A 14,374-nucleotide genomic window follows, 5' to 3' on the forward strand; every position below is an offset into this window, starting at 1 on the left:
CATAAACTACCTGAGAATCATTCTTCCGCTGTTTCACATGTGTGTGTGATGTTGCCGAAACAGTCTACAAGTTCCTTTAGGGTGACGGTGCTCCTTGTATTACTTTTGCTCCTTGTATTACTACTCTTATTAATTCCACCACTGTACATAGAAATGAAATAGGAATTAAAAGAATAAGTACTGCCCAATTTAATTACAAATACCAGAAATCTTAGACTTTTGCCACTTAACTAATTTATATTAACAATAAGTATAGATTTTTCTTTTTTTTTTTTCCTCTCTTTTTTTTTTTTGGTGGGCAGCAAAACAAGGTCTATTGAGCGATAGCGAAATGATAGTACGAGCTCCCCAGGAGGGAGGGGACCCGAGAGTGTTGCCCGACATAAGTATGGATTTTAAAAACCTGAAATAAGCATGATCCATAACAGATAGTTTAAGAATCATTTGATGAAAACGTGACAGAAAAAAGTGGGAGAGCTGTATTATAAAATTAGAACAATACAAAAGCTTTAAAACGTAGGAGAGAAGAGGATAGTGTGGAAAGGAAAAAAAAATCCAAGTTTTATCATAATCTAAAGAACTGGAGGGCTTCAAATTCGACAGAAATGGCATAAGAATGTTGCTGTAATTATATAATAACTTCTAATAAGTATCTGTACAAAAATAAAGAATTAAATATTGATGGCTCTCCTTAGACACAGACAAATGCAGCATTTCTTTGTTTAGGTTTATTTTGGCTCCAAACTTCCAAAGAACTGAAGTTTTTATATAGTATACAGCTTCACAAAACATGCTGTCTTCCTTCATTCCAGACGCACGTTTGCCCTTTCCAATGCTGCTTAGATGCCAGCAATGATGCAAGAAACAGATGTCATACTAGTAAAAGAAAACAAAGTCTTGAAGCATCTTTTATGTGGGATAAAGAGAAAAAGATCATTTTGTAACGTGAAACCTATGTTTCTGCATAACCGAATTAGGCAGACGTGGAAACAGAAGCGGATCGAAAATTGGGTAAACGGAGATCTTGAAAGGATTCAGTAGTGAAGACAAAGACACGATCAAAGCCAACAACCCAGAACAAAACACTGGCAAGAGGTCAAAGTTGAAAAGAATCAGTAAAGTGGTATCAGAGTTTGTTTCAATTTTAAGGTAAGTGACCACGTTATTTATCGTCCAGACTGGGGCATGGAGGCATTATTAGTAATTACGGTGAGACAACAGATTATGGTGGACCAATCACTAATTAAGATGGGACGACCAGGACTGTCCCAGGAAAAGCAGGACATGGGGTCACCCCATTGCAGAGGCTGCTGCTTCACTGATGCAAAGCAGTACACACTGAACGTGAGCACAGGGCTGGCATGACCGAGCCCCTCCTGGGGGTGGGCACCGCTGGGACCTGCGGCCACCTGTGGTGGCGACCTTACAGACTAGATAGTGTGGGCATCAGCCTCCACGGCTCTCCTAACAGACCTCTGAAGTTGGATAAAATTAGAATCCAAATGATTCATGTGTATGTTAAGTCTGATGACCGCAAAACAGTGTAAAAGGTGCTAAGAGAGATACAAAGTCAAGACACGGCTTCTTTCTTAAGAAGTTCGTCATCTAGTTAGGGGAGAAGGCCATGTGTAAAAAGTTAAATTACTATGTAAGACATCGATATCAATTCAGCATCTCTGTGGAAGCAACGTCACAAGACGGTGCATAATTAATTGACAAATTAATTCTGAAACAGTAATTGCTAAGGGAGTTCCTACGGGGGAAGTTCTTCAGTCAAGGGTGATAGGAGTGGCTTCATGCAGACACATTTTGTCCCGGGGCTTGAAGACCAGTTCGGATTGGGGCTGACGGGGCAAGAGCAGTGGAATATGAGAACTAAGTTCAGAGGTAGGAAGGTGCGGGGCGCACGGAAGGACCCCAAATCCGCCAGCACGGAGGACTACAGACAGCGCCAGAAAGACATTTGACTCTTAGAAATAGTTTCCTGGAGAGATTTCTGTACCTTGTTAAAAGCAGCAGCAGGAGCAGCAGAAGCACCACCACCACGACCACTTTCATTTGTGACAGACTGCAGGTGCTGCATGTACCTGGATGCCTCCTACCTTTCCCACCGCGCTGGTGACCTCCCAACCACTTCTGGCCGCCAGACTGTTGAGAGCCTCCACATTGGCATTACTCAGGGCTACCTAAAACATAATTCTTGTAAAAGCTGAGAGTTCAACCCACAGATACGGGATCAAAGAGTTTCTGCTTTGACAATGAGCCAAAGTGGTAATGCTGAGCTTGGAACTAAGCTATAGGTAACATAATTTCTGTCTCCAACTCTTAATCCAGAATTCAGACAAAATAACATGAGGCCTGCATGCTGCGCAAATTAGTGCCATATTAATTGGTGTCCTGAGCAAAGACAACGTTACTTTTCAGTACGACTTGGAATCAACGTGTAATCCGTAAACTTGTATTTCTCTTTCTCTCTTATGGTCAAAAACTTTACAACGCCTAAGACTTTGTTGTTGTGTCATAAAAATGCAAGCTGGAGAGCATGTCGTTCCCCTCAAATCACTGAGGCACCAGCTCTCGGTGTCGTGCTGCCTGAACGCATTTGATGGCAGATCCTTCGGAGTCCGTACTTTGGAAATTGTGGGTGTAATTCAAACAAGGCAGGGAAGCCACTAGTTGGTAACCGCCTACTGATGGGTTTTGTTTCGTTTTGAGATGATTCGTTGATACAATTCACCTTTTCATCTAACCTGTGCAGGCACAACCTGCATCAGTTAAACGTGGGAACTATCATTTTATAATGATGTCATTTTCCATTTTTATAATGATGTGATTTTTACATGAAGAGAGCACAATAATAAAACCGTTACCTGGTTGCTTATGTCCCACTGTACACGAAGTGGCACCTCTTCTTTGTGGGAAATAACATATTTTCTGAAAAAAAAAATAAAATGTTAAGTAACATGTTATAATAATAATGTTTAATAATAAATACGTTTTCTTCCCTGCATTTAGCACACAACAGTAACCATGACACTTTCTTGAACCGAAATCAGCAGTTTTAAAAGCTGCTTTTAGTAGCGAAACAATCAGGAAGAACAATCTCCGCCACAGTTAGCCTCCAGCCAGGAAACATCAGACCTTCTCATTTTACATTATGTGGGAACACAGACCCAGAGAGGAGCCCTTTGTTATATAATTTGTTAGATAAGAGACGATAGCATAAAATCCTCACATCCACATCTTACCTGCCGAGGCGAATTCTTTTGCGTGCAAGAGCTCCACGATATCGTCTAAAATCATCCTTTAATAAGAAACAAAGTAAAATCAATACATTTCTAGTATTTTAGTGCTACAGTCCTTAAGTCTCTCTCTCCTAATTCAGTTGAAAGGGCTGCTTGGGACACATACGGCGTCTCTGTGTGAATTGTCCTCAGCAACCACAAAGGGCAGGTGCATGGATAAAAACACATCCTTTACAGCCCTGTTCTTTCCTTTTTTAAAGCAGTGATTGTTATCATTTCTGTTACCAGAATTATACATGTATCTCAGTGAAGAGTTTTTAGGAAAGGTGAGAGTTGGCACTAAGGCAGCTCTCAGATGAGAGGAAGACAGAGTTCCCCTGCATGTGGAGCCGCAGACAGCTGGATGTAAAGAAGCAGAAGTCAGAACAACGACCCAGAAGATGATATGCTTCCCACAGCAGCACCTGGCCGAGCAGAGGTGAGGTCTCCAGGGCCTCTGTCATTCCAACAAATGATTAGAGTGACTTGGGGGGAAGAAAAAGAAAGAAAAGAAAAAGTCCATTTTACTTTGTGATGTAGAAAAGAAAAAAAAAATCCAAAGAAGAATCGCCTTGGAAGTTGTTACTGGCAAGAGGAGATTCCAGGTGGAGCTCTGTACCCACCACTTACCCCTAGAAGTGATCTGATTACTGAAACTTACGTGCTACTAACTGACCTTTGACACGGGTTTGATTCTGGGAAATGTGACCAGTTCTTCCTCATCATTGACAGCATTATAAATGAGAAAAGCACTGTTGATGTGACGGCCTCGGCCTGTAGACCACTCCTGACAGTCAAAGGCTTCCACACGCACTCCCACTTCCACACTGCAGAGGGCAACACGGGGCAGTGGGCAGAGAACCCGAGCGCACCAGGCCTCCTCGGCCCGTCCCCACAGCCGCTGCCACCACTAATCTCTTCCATTCTGATCGTCATAAAATACTGGGAAATAAAAATGCTTTTACCAAAAACTATAAAAACAAACAAACAAAACAAACAAACAAAAAAGAGAATGAGGGCCCTGGGCTTTCTGTCACTGCAAATCTATGCAACTGTTAAAATCCACTTCATCAGGTCGATGGATCTGATGTACCAGCCTTTGGAAAAATTTCCACTACTTTCCCACCATCAAGTGGGAAAAAGTTGGGGGGGGGGGGAGTTAATTGTGCCAAAGTCAAGTTTTCTCCCCTAAAAACAACTGTTCTATATTAAAAAACATCAGACACTAAAATTGGATAGGAAACATAGATACTCTTTTTCACATTTTAAAAGAAATAATAAGAAATGAAATCTTTTCATTGTGTATCAAGAATAATAAAAATAACTGGGAAGTGCTTTGGACCTCATGGTGATAAATAACAGGTCCATTATGAGTCAGTTGACCACGAAGTCACTGGGACTCTTTTGAGAGTGAAAGGAATAGTTAATAATTATGACAGGGACACACCGAGACCAAACTGGGCCAACTGGGAGTCACCCTTAAGAGACAAAAACCAACCCATCACAATTTATTAAGTACAAAGAGGCTCCAAGCAGAAAAGAGGGTTAAAATGAGTGTCTACAGATGTTGGTGACTGAGTGAAATTTCAAAAACAATTAGAAGGAACGTGGATACTTTACAGTAGTCCCTACACTCACCTCCAGATTGAAATAAAAATAAAAAAATTATTCATGTGCAAGTTTGAATTCATTCATAGCCACCTAAGAGCATTACGTGGGCTTTACCAGGTCTGAAATGTATTGTTGACAATGGCGTTGAAAACCAGCCGGTCTCCAACAGCAGAGGGTCCCCGGAACTTAAACATGTCCACGGACTTCAGGAGCGGGTGTGCCCGACAGAGGCGGCTGAGGAAACAAGGGAAGAGAGAGAGGAGACAGTGCTCACTCTCAAAGTATTTTCATGAACTGTCGATTTGTTTAACACATGCAATTGACAAATATCCAATGTACTTCCTAAATAAACATCTCTTTTAACTCTTTTAAGAGTGAAATAAAGAAGTAGATGATGTATGTTGACTGTGAGTCTATACACTCCCTGCAAATATTCTGGGAGATACCATGCCCCCAAGCTGTGAGGTCTTCACCAAGATGCGTGGTGTTTCTGCTCTCGTGGTGACAGCCCTGCTCTTGTTCTGTTCCCTGTAAGTCCCCCTGAAAAACAAAGCAGTGTTTTTTGTTCTCATTTGAGGGTTCTATTCACCCTGATAGCTCACGATCACAATCATAGGAAGTTGTGAGTCCCAGGTCGGAGGGTGGCACAGGGAAAGAAGTGTCAGCTGGTACGGTTCATACTCGTTCCTTCGCTCATAGTTAGCTAAATTTACTCATGTATCAAAAGACTAATTTTTCTCCCTACAGGAACATCACCTGGATTGCTACACAAAGCCTGAAGGGTTACAAGGTACACATTTTACAGTTTTGTGTGTGTGTGAACTTTTGAAATATTTATAAAGCATATTTGATCTCAGAGTTACTTTTGTAATTTTCTACATTTTAGTTTCCCACTGTAGTCATTCAATTACTCAAAGGAATTGTGCCAATGCTGAGTGAACAGACTCTGCCATAGTTAATTATATTGTAAGTCTTCACAATAGAACAGGTTCAAATACTTTATTGTCATTGAGAATGACAATCTCATTTTAAAAACAAGCTCTTATTTGTGCATAATTTATAAGGAGGATTTCTACAGGTTTCTAACTATAGTCACAATTATAGACATAATCGCAATAAAATTCTTTTAATTTGGGGGAAATAAAATCTTCATAATTATCAACAGTTACAAAAACTGTCAGTAGGACAGTTCCTGTTCAAATGCATTTTCAGAATACACAATGTTCCTTAAAGCTGCTCAAATGCCTACATGCTTCCATTAAGAATAAAATGCCTTTGGGGGCCCCTGGGTGCTCAGTTGGTTAAGCGTCTGCCTTTGGCTCAGGTCATGATCCCAGGGTTCTGGGATTGAAGCCCTTATCAAGCTCCTTGCTCAGAGAGGAGTCTGCTTCTCCCTCTCCCTCTGCCCCTCCTCTGGCTTGTGCTTACTCTCTCCCTCTCTCTCAAATAAATTAAATCTTAAAAAAAAAAAAAGAATAAAAAGTCTTTTTTTTTCAAATCTTTTTTTTTTTTTTTAAAGATTTCATTCACCTATGTGATAGACAGACAGCCAGCGAGAGAGGGAACACAGCAGAGGAGTGGGAGAGGAAGAAGCAGGCTCCCAGTGGAGGAGCCCGATGTGGGACTCCATCCCAGAACGCCGGGATCACGCCCTGAGCCAAAGGCAGACGCTTAACGACTACGCTACCCAGGCACCCCTTTTTTTTAAACTGAGGAGTACTTAAAAGTTTTCTTCCAAGTTCCTCTGTCTTTCTCATCTTATTTTTCAGTTAATCCTCTGGCCATAATTCTAACCACCAACTTCAAAAGGTCAAACCTAATTGTAAACTGCCTTTAAAAAAGTTTACAACTGGACTATTTTTATGTGTAAAGGCTGTCCTCTTTCCATTCTGCATCCACTGTACCATAACTATCATTACAGAGAGTTTCAGGGTTACAGGATCAACATTTACAATTCAGAATCAGATCAGTCATTTCACTTTTATTTTTGAACCAAGAACATAAACATTCACCTTCAAACAAAAGGACAGATTAATCCTAAGGTGAACGGGTAAATGACTTACTTTTTCACTATAATAAAAGGCAACACTCCTCCCCTTGTCTCCTTGGCTAGCTCAAAAACCAGGACTCAGACCCTTTCTAATCTCTTCCCAGTGGAACCCAACATCACACGCCAAAGGTCAAAGCCAAAGGGCGCCTGGGTGGCACAGCGGTTAAGCGTCTGCCTTCGGCTCAGGGCGTGATCCCGGTGTTCTGGGATCGAGCCCCACATCAGGCTCTTCCGCTATGAGCCTGCTTCTTCCTCTCCCACTCCTCCTGCTTGTGTTCCCTCTCTCGCTGGCTGTCTCTATCTCTGTCAGGTAAATAAATAAAATCTTAAAAAAAAAAAAAAAGGTCAAAGCCAAGAACCTTGCAGAAATAGTAGCCACGGTCTCCATCCAAGCCATAATTTGGCCACCAAATGTACTTCCATGATGGTTTGCATGGGGTGGGAGGACAAGTTCAATGCTCTGAACAGATGTGCCACTTGTGAGAACCATTCCTTCCTCTTCGTCACAGATGGGGTCTGAAAGGTAGGGGTAAACATTAATACTGGTGGAGTTAACAGCAGGGCCTGAGACTATGGCTGTTCCTTCCTAGCAGCACACTGAACTCAGGGGATTGTTGGAAAAATTAAATTATTCCCGAAGACTTAAATCTTCTGAGGAAATAAATGGATTTCGTTCTACACAGTGACTTTCATCTGAATGGTGGATATTTACAGTGAACTGGTTAAGATAACGGATCAGAAAGTCTCTTTTAGAGAGTGTATTCCAACCTCTCAAGTTCACAGGAATTTTGATTAAGAGAATAATCACATTTAAACGTGAGTTGTTTGGAGTGGGGGAGGAGCAGATATGGGTGGGGAGAGGCAAAAAGAAATTTGGGGCTTGATGGATATGTTATCTTGATTGTGGTGATGGTTTTATGGGGGTACACATGTCTCAAAACGTATCAAGCTTTGATATCAAGTATTTATATTTATAATTGTTATTTATAATCATTTATTAAATTATTTATAATAATTATTATTCATGGTACATCAATTATACCTCAATAAGGTTGTTAAAATGAAAGGAACTGGACCTATAAAGGGCTACTGACACTGAGAATCCGGAATAGTTTGCTCTAGGATAAACTTCAGAATGGGAACGTGGCCTCCCATGGCTACTGTTTTGCAATGAATGTAGTCACAAACAGAAAAGACACAGTGAGTACTTTTCTGTCCTTCTACTTCCTTTGAATCATATCTGCTTCATTTACTGACAAATTGGTTTTTACTCCCAACAATGGAGAAATCATTTACTCTGGCTGCAAAGCAGTAAAATGTATTCAATTATGCTTCCTGCATCATCTAGTGAATCATCAGCTAGGCTTAAATCTCATGTGCTATTGTTGAGGAGGTAGGGGGAGGATTTACAAATCAGGGGTGCCATCCTGCTTGTGCTGTCAGAGGCAGAGCTGAGCTCGCAGTCCAAGAGCACAGACTGGCCAGCTGTTGGGAACTGGGAATGGGGCCATTCTCGGCACAGTCACGTATAAGTGAGAAGTGTGGCTACAAAGACCTTGAACTGCATTTTCTCACGAAATTTTTAGATTTATAATTAATTGATCGTCTTTTCATGTTTTTCCCCTTCATTCCACTGATGGAATTTCAGTCATCTACTTAAAAACAGGTCAGAAACATCCCATAACATCCTAGTATAAAAAAGTCCAAATCCTTCCCTTGGCCCTAAGCCCTTCTTTCCTTGTCTGGTCTACGCCTACCTGTCCAGTCCCAGCTAGTCGGACTGCCGCTCCTACCACTCTCCCCCCATCGTATTCTCTCTCAAACTCCCTCTTTGCTTCAGCTACTTTTTTCAGTTCTATAACTAAGTACTGTCTTCAACACCAGGATGTTTGCACATGCTGTTCCCTCTGTCAGATGCAATTCCTATGGCCACTACCACCTTCTTCCCCTTACCTCCTATTCTCTTATAGGGGGACAAGTTTTGCCACCCCAAGATATGCCTCTTTGGCATGTTGCTTCTTTCAGGCTCATTGTTTTTAAGAAACTATAGATACAAGAGAAGCTCTGAAAACCCAGTAGAAGTTACCAATTGGTAAGAGACATTTATGTGTATAAGAAAAATCTTCATTTGTAAGGATGTTTCCAGTGCTGTACCAGAAAGAGGGGGACGACTCTAAATCTAGAAACTTATCAGTGGAGAAGACAATGACTTATAGCTGCATAATAACCTTATTCTCTTTTCCTGTGCTTTTCTTGGTAACCTCCCATAACTGACTCACCACCCCCAGTATCATCTTTTGTCTTTGGCTGAAGATGGTATTTAAGGTGATGGTTTCAGCCATTTCAGTGAGCTACTATTTTTCTGGGTCTCTCCTATATACACAGGCAGTATACATGTAATTGAACTTTTGTTTGATTTTCTCCTGTTAATCTGTCTCATGTCAACTTAATTCTTATATGAGCTAGAAGTAGTTTATAGGGTAGAAGGAAATTCTTCCTCCTTAATACTCTGTTGGCCCATCCCAGGCATCTTTTCTTCAGGAAAGCCTTCCCAGACCTAACAGCTGATTCCCACTGTTAGGAGCTCTCACATGCATCTTTCTTTCACAGTTATAGTTTTATGTTTATTTGTGTGATCTTTGATTGTCTGACCCAGTAGATCCTAAGCTCCTTTGGTCAGGAACTGATTTTCTTTTTAAATTCTAATATAATTCCTGAATATGGGCACTCAGTAAATATTTATTGAATGAATGAATGAATAAATGAATGAATGAATGAATGAATGAATAAACTTAATTGTGCTGATTTATTCCACATTCACAGTCCTTGCTTTCAATAGAATTTTTTAGGTAACAAAATGATTGTACTGGTTTACACTTCTGTATGTTGTTTATTAGAGTTCCCACTACTCTGCATTTTCACTTAAACAATATTGTAGACTCTTCAAATTTTTCTAATTTTGTGGGTGTGAAATATCTCGTGTTGGTTATAATTTGCATTTCCCTGATTAATGAAGTCCAACATCTTTTCACATGTATATTAAACTTTCTTGTTACCTCTGAATGAGGTATCTATATCATTTGCTTCAAATATTACTTCTCGCCCATTCTTTTTATTTTTTTTCTGGAACTTTGCTTAGATGCATGTTAGACTTCTTATTCCTTTCTCTATGTCTCCAAATCTTTCATATATTTCCCATTTCTTTGCCAATCCATCAGCATTCTAGGTAACTCCTTCAGATGTACCTTCTAGGTACTGTCTTATCTGCGGTTTAATCCATTCACTGAGTTGTAAATTTTTTAATTATTATATATATTTTTGTATAGAAATTCCCTTCATTTCATTGTCAAACCTTCTAAGTAATTTTTTTATTCCTGAATAATATTTTGATTCTCTTTTATTTCTTAAAATACATTAACATTCTTACTTAATATTCTTTATATAATAAATGCTGTGATTATAGTGTTTGTGGGCCTCCTTCTATTGTCTGGTGCTTCCTCTGGATTTTGGTGACTTATTTATTTTCATCTTTTATGATTTTTGACTAGGATTCCTTGGATCTATGTGTGTGGGGATTCCTGAGAGCTGGGCTTAAAGTCATTTCTCCAGGGGTTTGCATTTATGGTTGCAGATCAGCTGGGGAACTATAACACAGAGCCACTTCCCACTAAATTTCGTGTAGTCTGTTTCAGTCCAAACAAGTCATGCGAATTCTGATACCACATCTGCGTAAGAATGCGCTTGTGATTGAATTCTCAAAGGGAAATTCATTGAGTTTTTTAGTTTTTTGTTTTTTCCCATTCTACCTAGGGCTAAGGCTGAGATAGGAAAGCATGCCTACGAGAGCTCTCTGCGGATTGGGATTTTCCTACTTCACTCACCAAGAGTATCATTTTTTTAGGTTTGCAGTTACACGTAAGGTTCCCTGATCCAACCTTCCACATAACATGGGCCGCTGGCTTTGTGTCCCGATCCTTTGCAGGACCTATGTCTTCTAGCGCCCACAGAGTCGTGAGCAAATGCCAGTCCTTCTATCTCCTTACACTGTGCGTTTGCATTTTCTCATCATTTCTGGACTTCAAGATTTTCTCTTATTTTTCTGCCTGCTGAGATGTGTTTGCAAAGATGTTTATAAATATTTTATCCAGAAATTTTAGTTTGTTCTAGACACCAAGTCCACCATATTGCTGTCATCAGAATTGGACTGCTTCCCGAAGTGGTCTTTAAAAGGCACATGAAATCTTCAATCCCTTTCAACCTCTTTCTCTCTCTCTCTCTTTCTCTCTCGCTCTTTTTTTTTTTTTTTTTGCTATTACTGACTTTGTCAGATGATGTCCTATTAATATCTCAAACTAGTATTGATTGAATGCTTTTTAGGTTAATATCTCTTAGTTTTTGTTCAAAATAAATATAAACTCTCTCTAAAATACAATGTTAAATGAAAAAAAGAAAGGCGCACAGCTGTTTGAATACTGTGCTCCAAGTATGTGCAGTGTGCGTGCGTGCGTGTATGTGTGTGTGTTTAATATCGGTTGTCTTTGAGGATAGGAACTGGCTAACTGGGAGATACTGATGGTAGGAAGTCTTATCTTTTAACTGAATGCCCTCTCATACCTTTTGAACTTTTCACCCTGTGCATGTGTACTACTTATTTTTAAATAATTTAAAATAATTATAGAATTAAAAACTGAGTAGGCCTTATATTATGAGAAACACTGTAAAGACCCAAATATAAGGCAATTCCTTCTATAAGAGCGACTCAGCTCTTACGGAGACATCCGCGGCACACACTGGGGTACACAGAGGTGGGTACTAGGGCAGGTCACGTGTGCACGAGCATCAGCTATGACGTGTATGCAGAAATACGCGGAGTGCAGGTGACCTCGGTGCTGAATCATGCGTATTTGCAGGTAATTGCCAATCAACGGAGAAATACGGCTCTCCCAGGCTCAGACACCAAGTCAGGCTCACACCTCTGGCTGTGTATTCAAGCTAAGTATGGTAAACAAACCTCACCCTTTCTGCAGGCTTCCAAATAAGAGCATACTTGTCCAGAGGTCAATTTCAATACTTGGACTTTGGATGTTCTCTAAGTACTACGTCATCATTCTGCTTGGACAAATTCTGCTTTCATTCTACAATTTTGGGTCAAGAACCTTCACCTGCATTGAGGATATTCTAGTTTTCCTTCTCATAACCAGAAAGGATTAACAGGACAATGCTCATAAAGATTTGATTTCTTGCTAAAAAATTATTAAAATCCTCCAAATATGAAGTCTTCGTAAAGCCAAGCTTCCGAACAATGACCCAGTGGTATAACAGCACATTAGAAAGAAGTTCTGTTTTTACATAATCTAATCTCTTTTGTTTCCTTTTTCCTTTGAAAGCGTATGATTTTGACTCAAATTTCTCACTGTTCTAACAACATGCATTTCAACCACATAAAATCTTGAAAGGGATCCTAATTAGTTGTGATATTACTATCAATATAGAACCCTGAGTTTTCTAAGAACATGGCTCAATAGCAAAGATGACCTTAGCTATCTTCCTTTAGAAGGTGTTGTGCGGTTTAAAACAAACTCCATCCAGATACACCAGGCGCAGGTGGACAAACCATGCGCTCACGGCAACGTCACGTTCCAGGGTCCGGCTCTGACACTAAGAGAAATCGCTTTTAGCTTCTACGGTATCTTGATGGCATGAAAGCTAGTACAATTCTTAAAAAATCAAATCAACGAAGTTAGGTTTGAAGTTGTTTTGTACAAAAGAATGTAGAATAATCTACTTTAGGGCTGATCAGAGGAAACGTGATAAAAACAGACTTCTAAAAATCTCTAATCCTAAACTGAACCAGACCTCTAGGGTGATCTGCCCAACGCCCTAATAAACTGAAGCTAAAGTCAATTACAATAATTTTATCTCTATATTTGAATGGCGGCAGCACATGAAAATGACTTCCATATTCCTAGTTCAGTGGACAATTTTTATTCCTAACTTTCTGGAACACAGCTGACCTCTCATTTCTTCATGTAACTCTACTCCCTTGGCTTATGATGCTGGTCTCTCTGGTTCTCCCTGCACCCCTCCTACTAGTCCCTCTAGGTCTCCTTTGAGATACATCTTCCTCCTCTGATCACCTCTGAAATGGCCATGTTCTCCAAGTTTCGCTCTTGGCCCACCAACCTGGTGCTGCTGTGAGCCCTCCCTAGGTAACTGTAGGTAGGTGCTGCTTCATTTGCATTACCAGCTGTAAGCTGTTGTGTCTCAAACTAAATCTCCCCAGCCCTGATTTTGTCCTTTTAGTTGTTCCACAGGCACAGTCAGACTAAACTCATCATCCATCTCATCAAAACCGCCCCTCCCCTCCCCCTCACATGCATTAGCTCAGTTCGTGATACCACCATAGCTAGCCAGCTGCTCAGACCAGAAGCCTGAGTTACCCTGAACAACTTCTTCCTCACCCATCTCCCCACATGAGTGATCCTGTTCCGTTGCTGTTATCCCTTGCATATTTTTGGCCTTTTCCCCTCCCCTCTCTACTGTCGTTGCCTGGAGTAGCAGCTCTTCACCCTTTGCCTGGTCTCCCTCCCTCTAGTCTCCCCTCCTCTATGCAGACTGACCATAATAGGTGCCAGCCTAATCATGCAACCCTGCCCAAACCTTCATCGGCTTTCCTCAAGGAGAGAAGAAAGGTCAAGCCTCTTCGTCTGGCCTAAGACAGCCCCTGTGACACAGTCCTATCTTTTCATGTCCTGCCTCCTTCCACCTTGAATTTTCTCTTTAGTATGCCCTTGCTCTCATGGTTCAGCCATTTCATTGCTTTAGCAAAATGCATTTAAATATAGTTTGGTACTGAGAACATCTTTACAAAAGGATGGACTCTTCTTCATTTCTTTAAAAGTAGCTTGGTAATGAGCATTGTCTTTAAAGGTCTGCAAGAATAGAAGCCTTTGAAAAACTTTTTCCCCAACCCAAACGTCGTCTGTGAAGTGGTCCCAGGACCATGCTGATGTCATGCAGGGCAGAATAAAGCCCCCACAGATCACCACTGCCTCTGCCTTTCCTCTCTCCTCTGGCATCTGTGTGTCCTCTTCTTCCTTCCTCTCTTTTAATAGTCTCATTCTGATCCTTTCTTGTCTCCTTTCTTTCCTCTTTTTAATTTTTTTTACAGATTTATCCCATTCCCATTCTAGTTTTTTTACTTAAATTTAATTATCCAACATATAATCCATCATTAGCTTTTGATGTAATGTTCTATGGTTCATTATTTGCATATAACACCCAGTGCTGCTCACATCACATGCCCACCTTAATGCCCATCACCCAGTACCCCATACCCCCATCCACCTCCCTTTCCGCAACCCTCAGTTTGTTTCCCGGAGTCAAGAGTCTCTTGTAGTTTCTGATTTCCCTCTCTGATTTATTCCCA

The 14,374-nt window shown here is 40.6% G+C and overlaps 1 protein-coding gene across 12 annotated transcripts in view; it reads right to left on the bottom strand.

Annotated features, from left to right (window-relative positions):
• ACOT12 (acyl-CoA thioesterase 12) overlaps nt 1-14,374 on the bottom strand; it is a 94,999-nt gene that overhangs the window by 58,120 nt on the left and 22,505 nt on the right. For 7 of the 12 annotated variants that reach the window (XR_008957577.1, XM_044384076.3, XM_044384075.3 and 4 more), the window contains 6 exons: nt 7,305-7,461; nt 5,010-5,129; nt 3,961-4,111; nt 3,249-3,304; nt 2,871-2,934; nt 2,088-2,186 (listed from right to left, as the gene is read on the bottom strand). Coding sequence is in view for 11 of the 12 variants with exons in the window: in XM_044384076.3 (XP_044240011.2) it covers nt 2,088-2,186; nt 2,871-2,934; nt 3,249-3,304; nt 3,961-4,111; nt 5,010-5,129; nt 7,305-7,461 (647 nt within the window). In the remaining variant the exon portion in view is untranslated. The remainder of the gene's footprint in view (nt 1-2,087; nt 2,187-2,870; nt 2,935-3,248; nt 3,305-3,960; nt 4,112-5,009; nt 5,130-7,304; nt 7,462-14,374) is intronic. The other 5 variants (XM_048221139.2, XM_044384073.3, XM_048221138.2 and 2 more) reach the window with 2 other exon arrangements.

The sequence above is a fragment of the Ursus arctos genome, unplaced genomic scaffold, assembly GCF_023065955.2.
Source record: "Ursus arctos isolate Adak ecotype North America unplaced genomic scaffold, UrsArc2.0 scaffold_5, whole genome shotgun sequence".
In the NCBI taxonomy this organism is placed as follows: Eukaryota; Metazoa; Chordata; class Mammalia; order Carnivora; family Ursidae; genus Ursus; species Ursus arctos.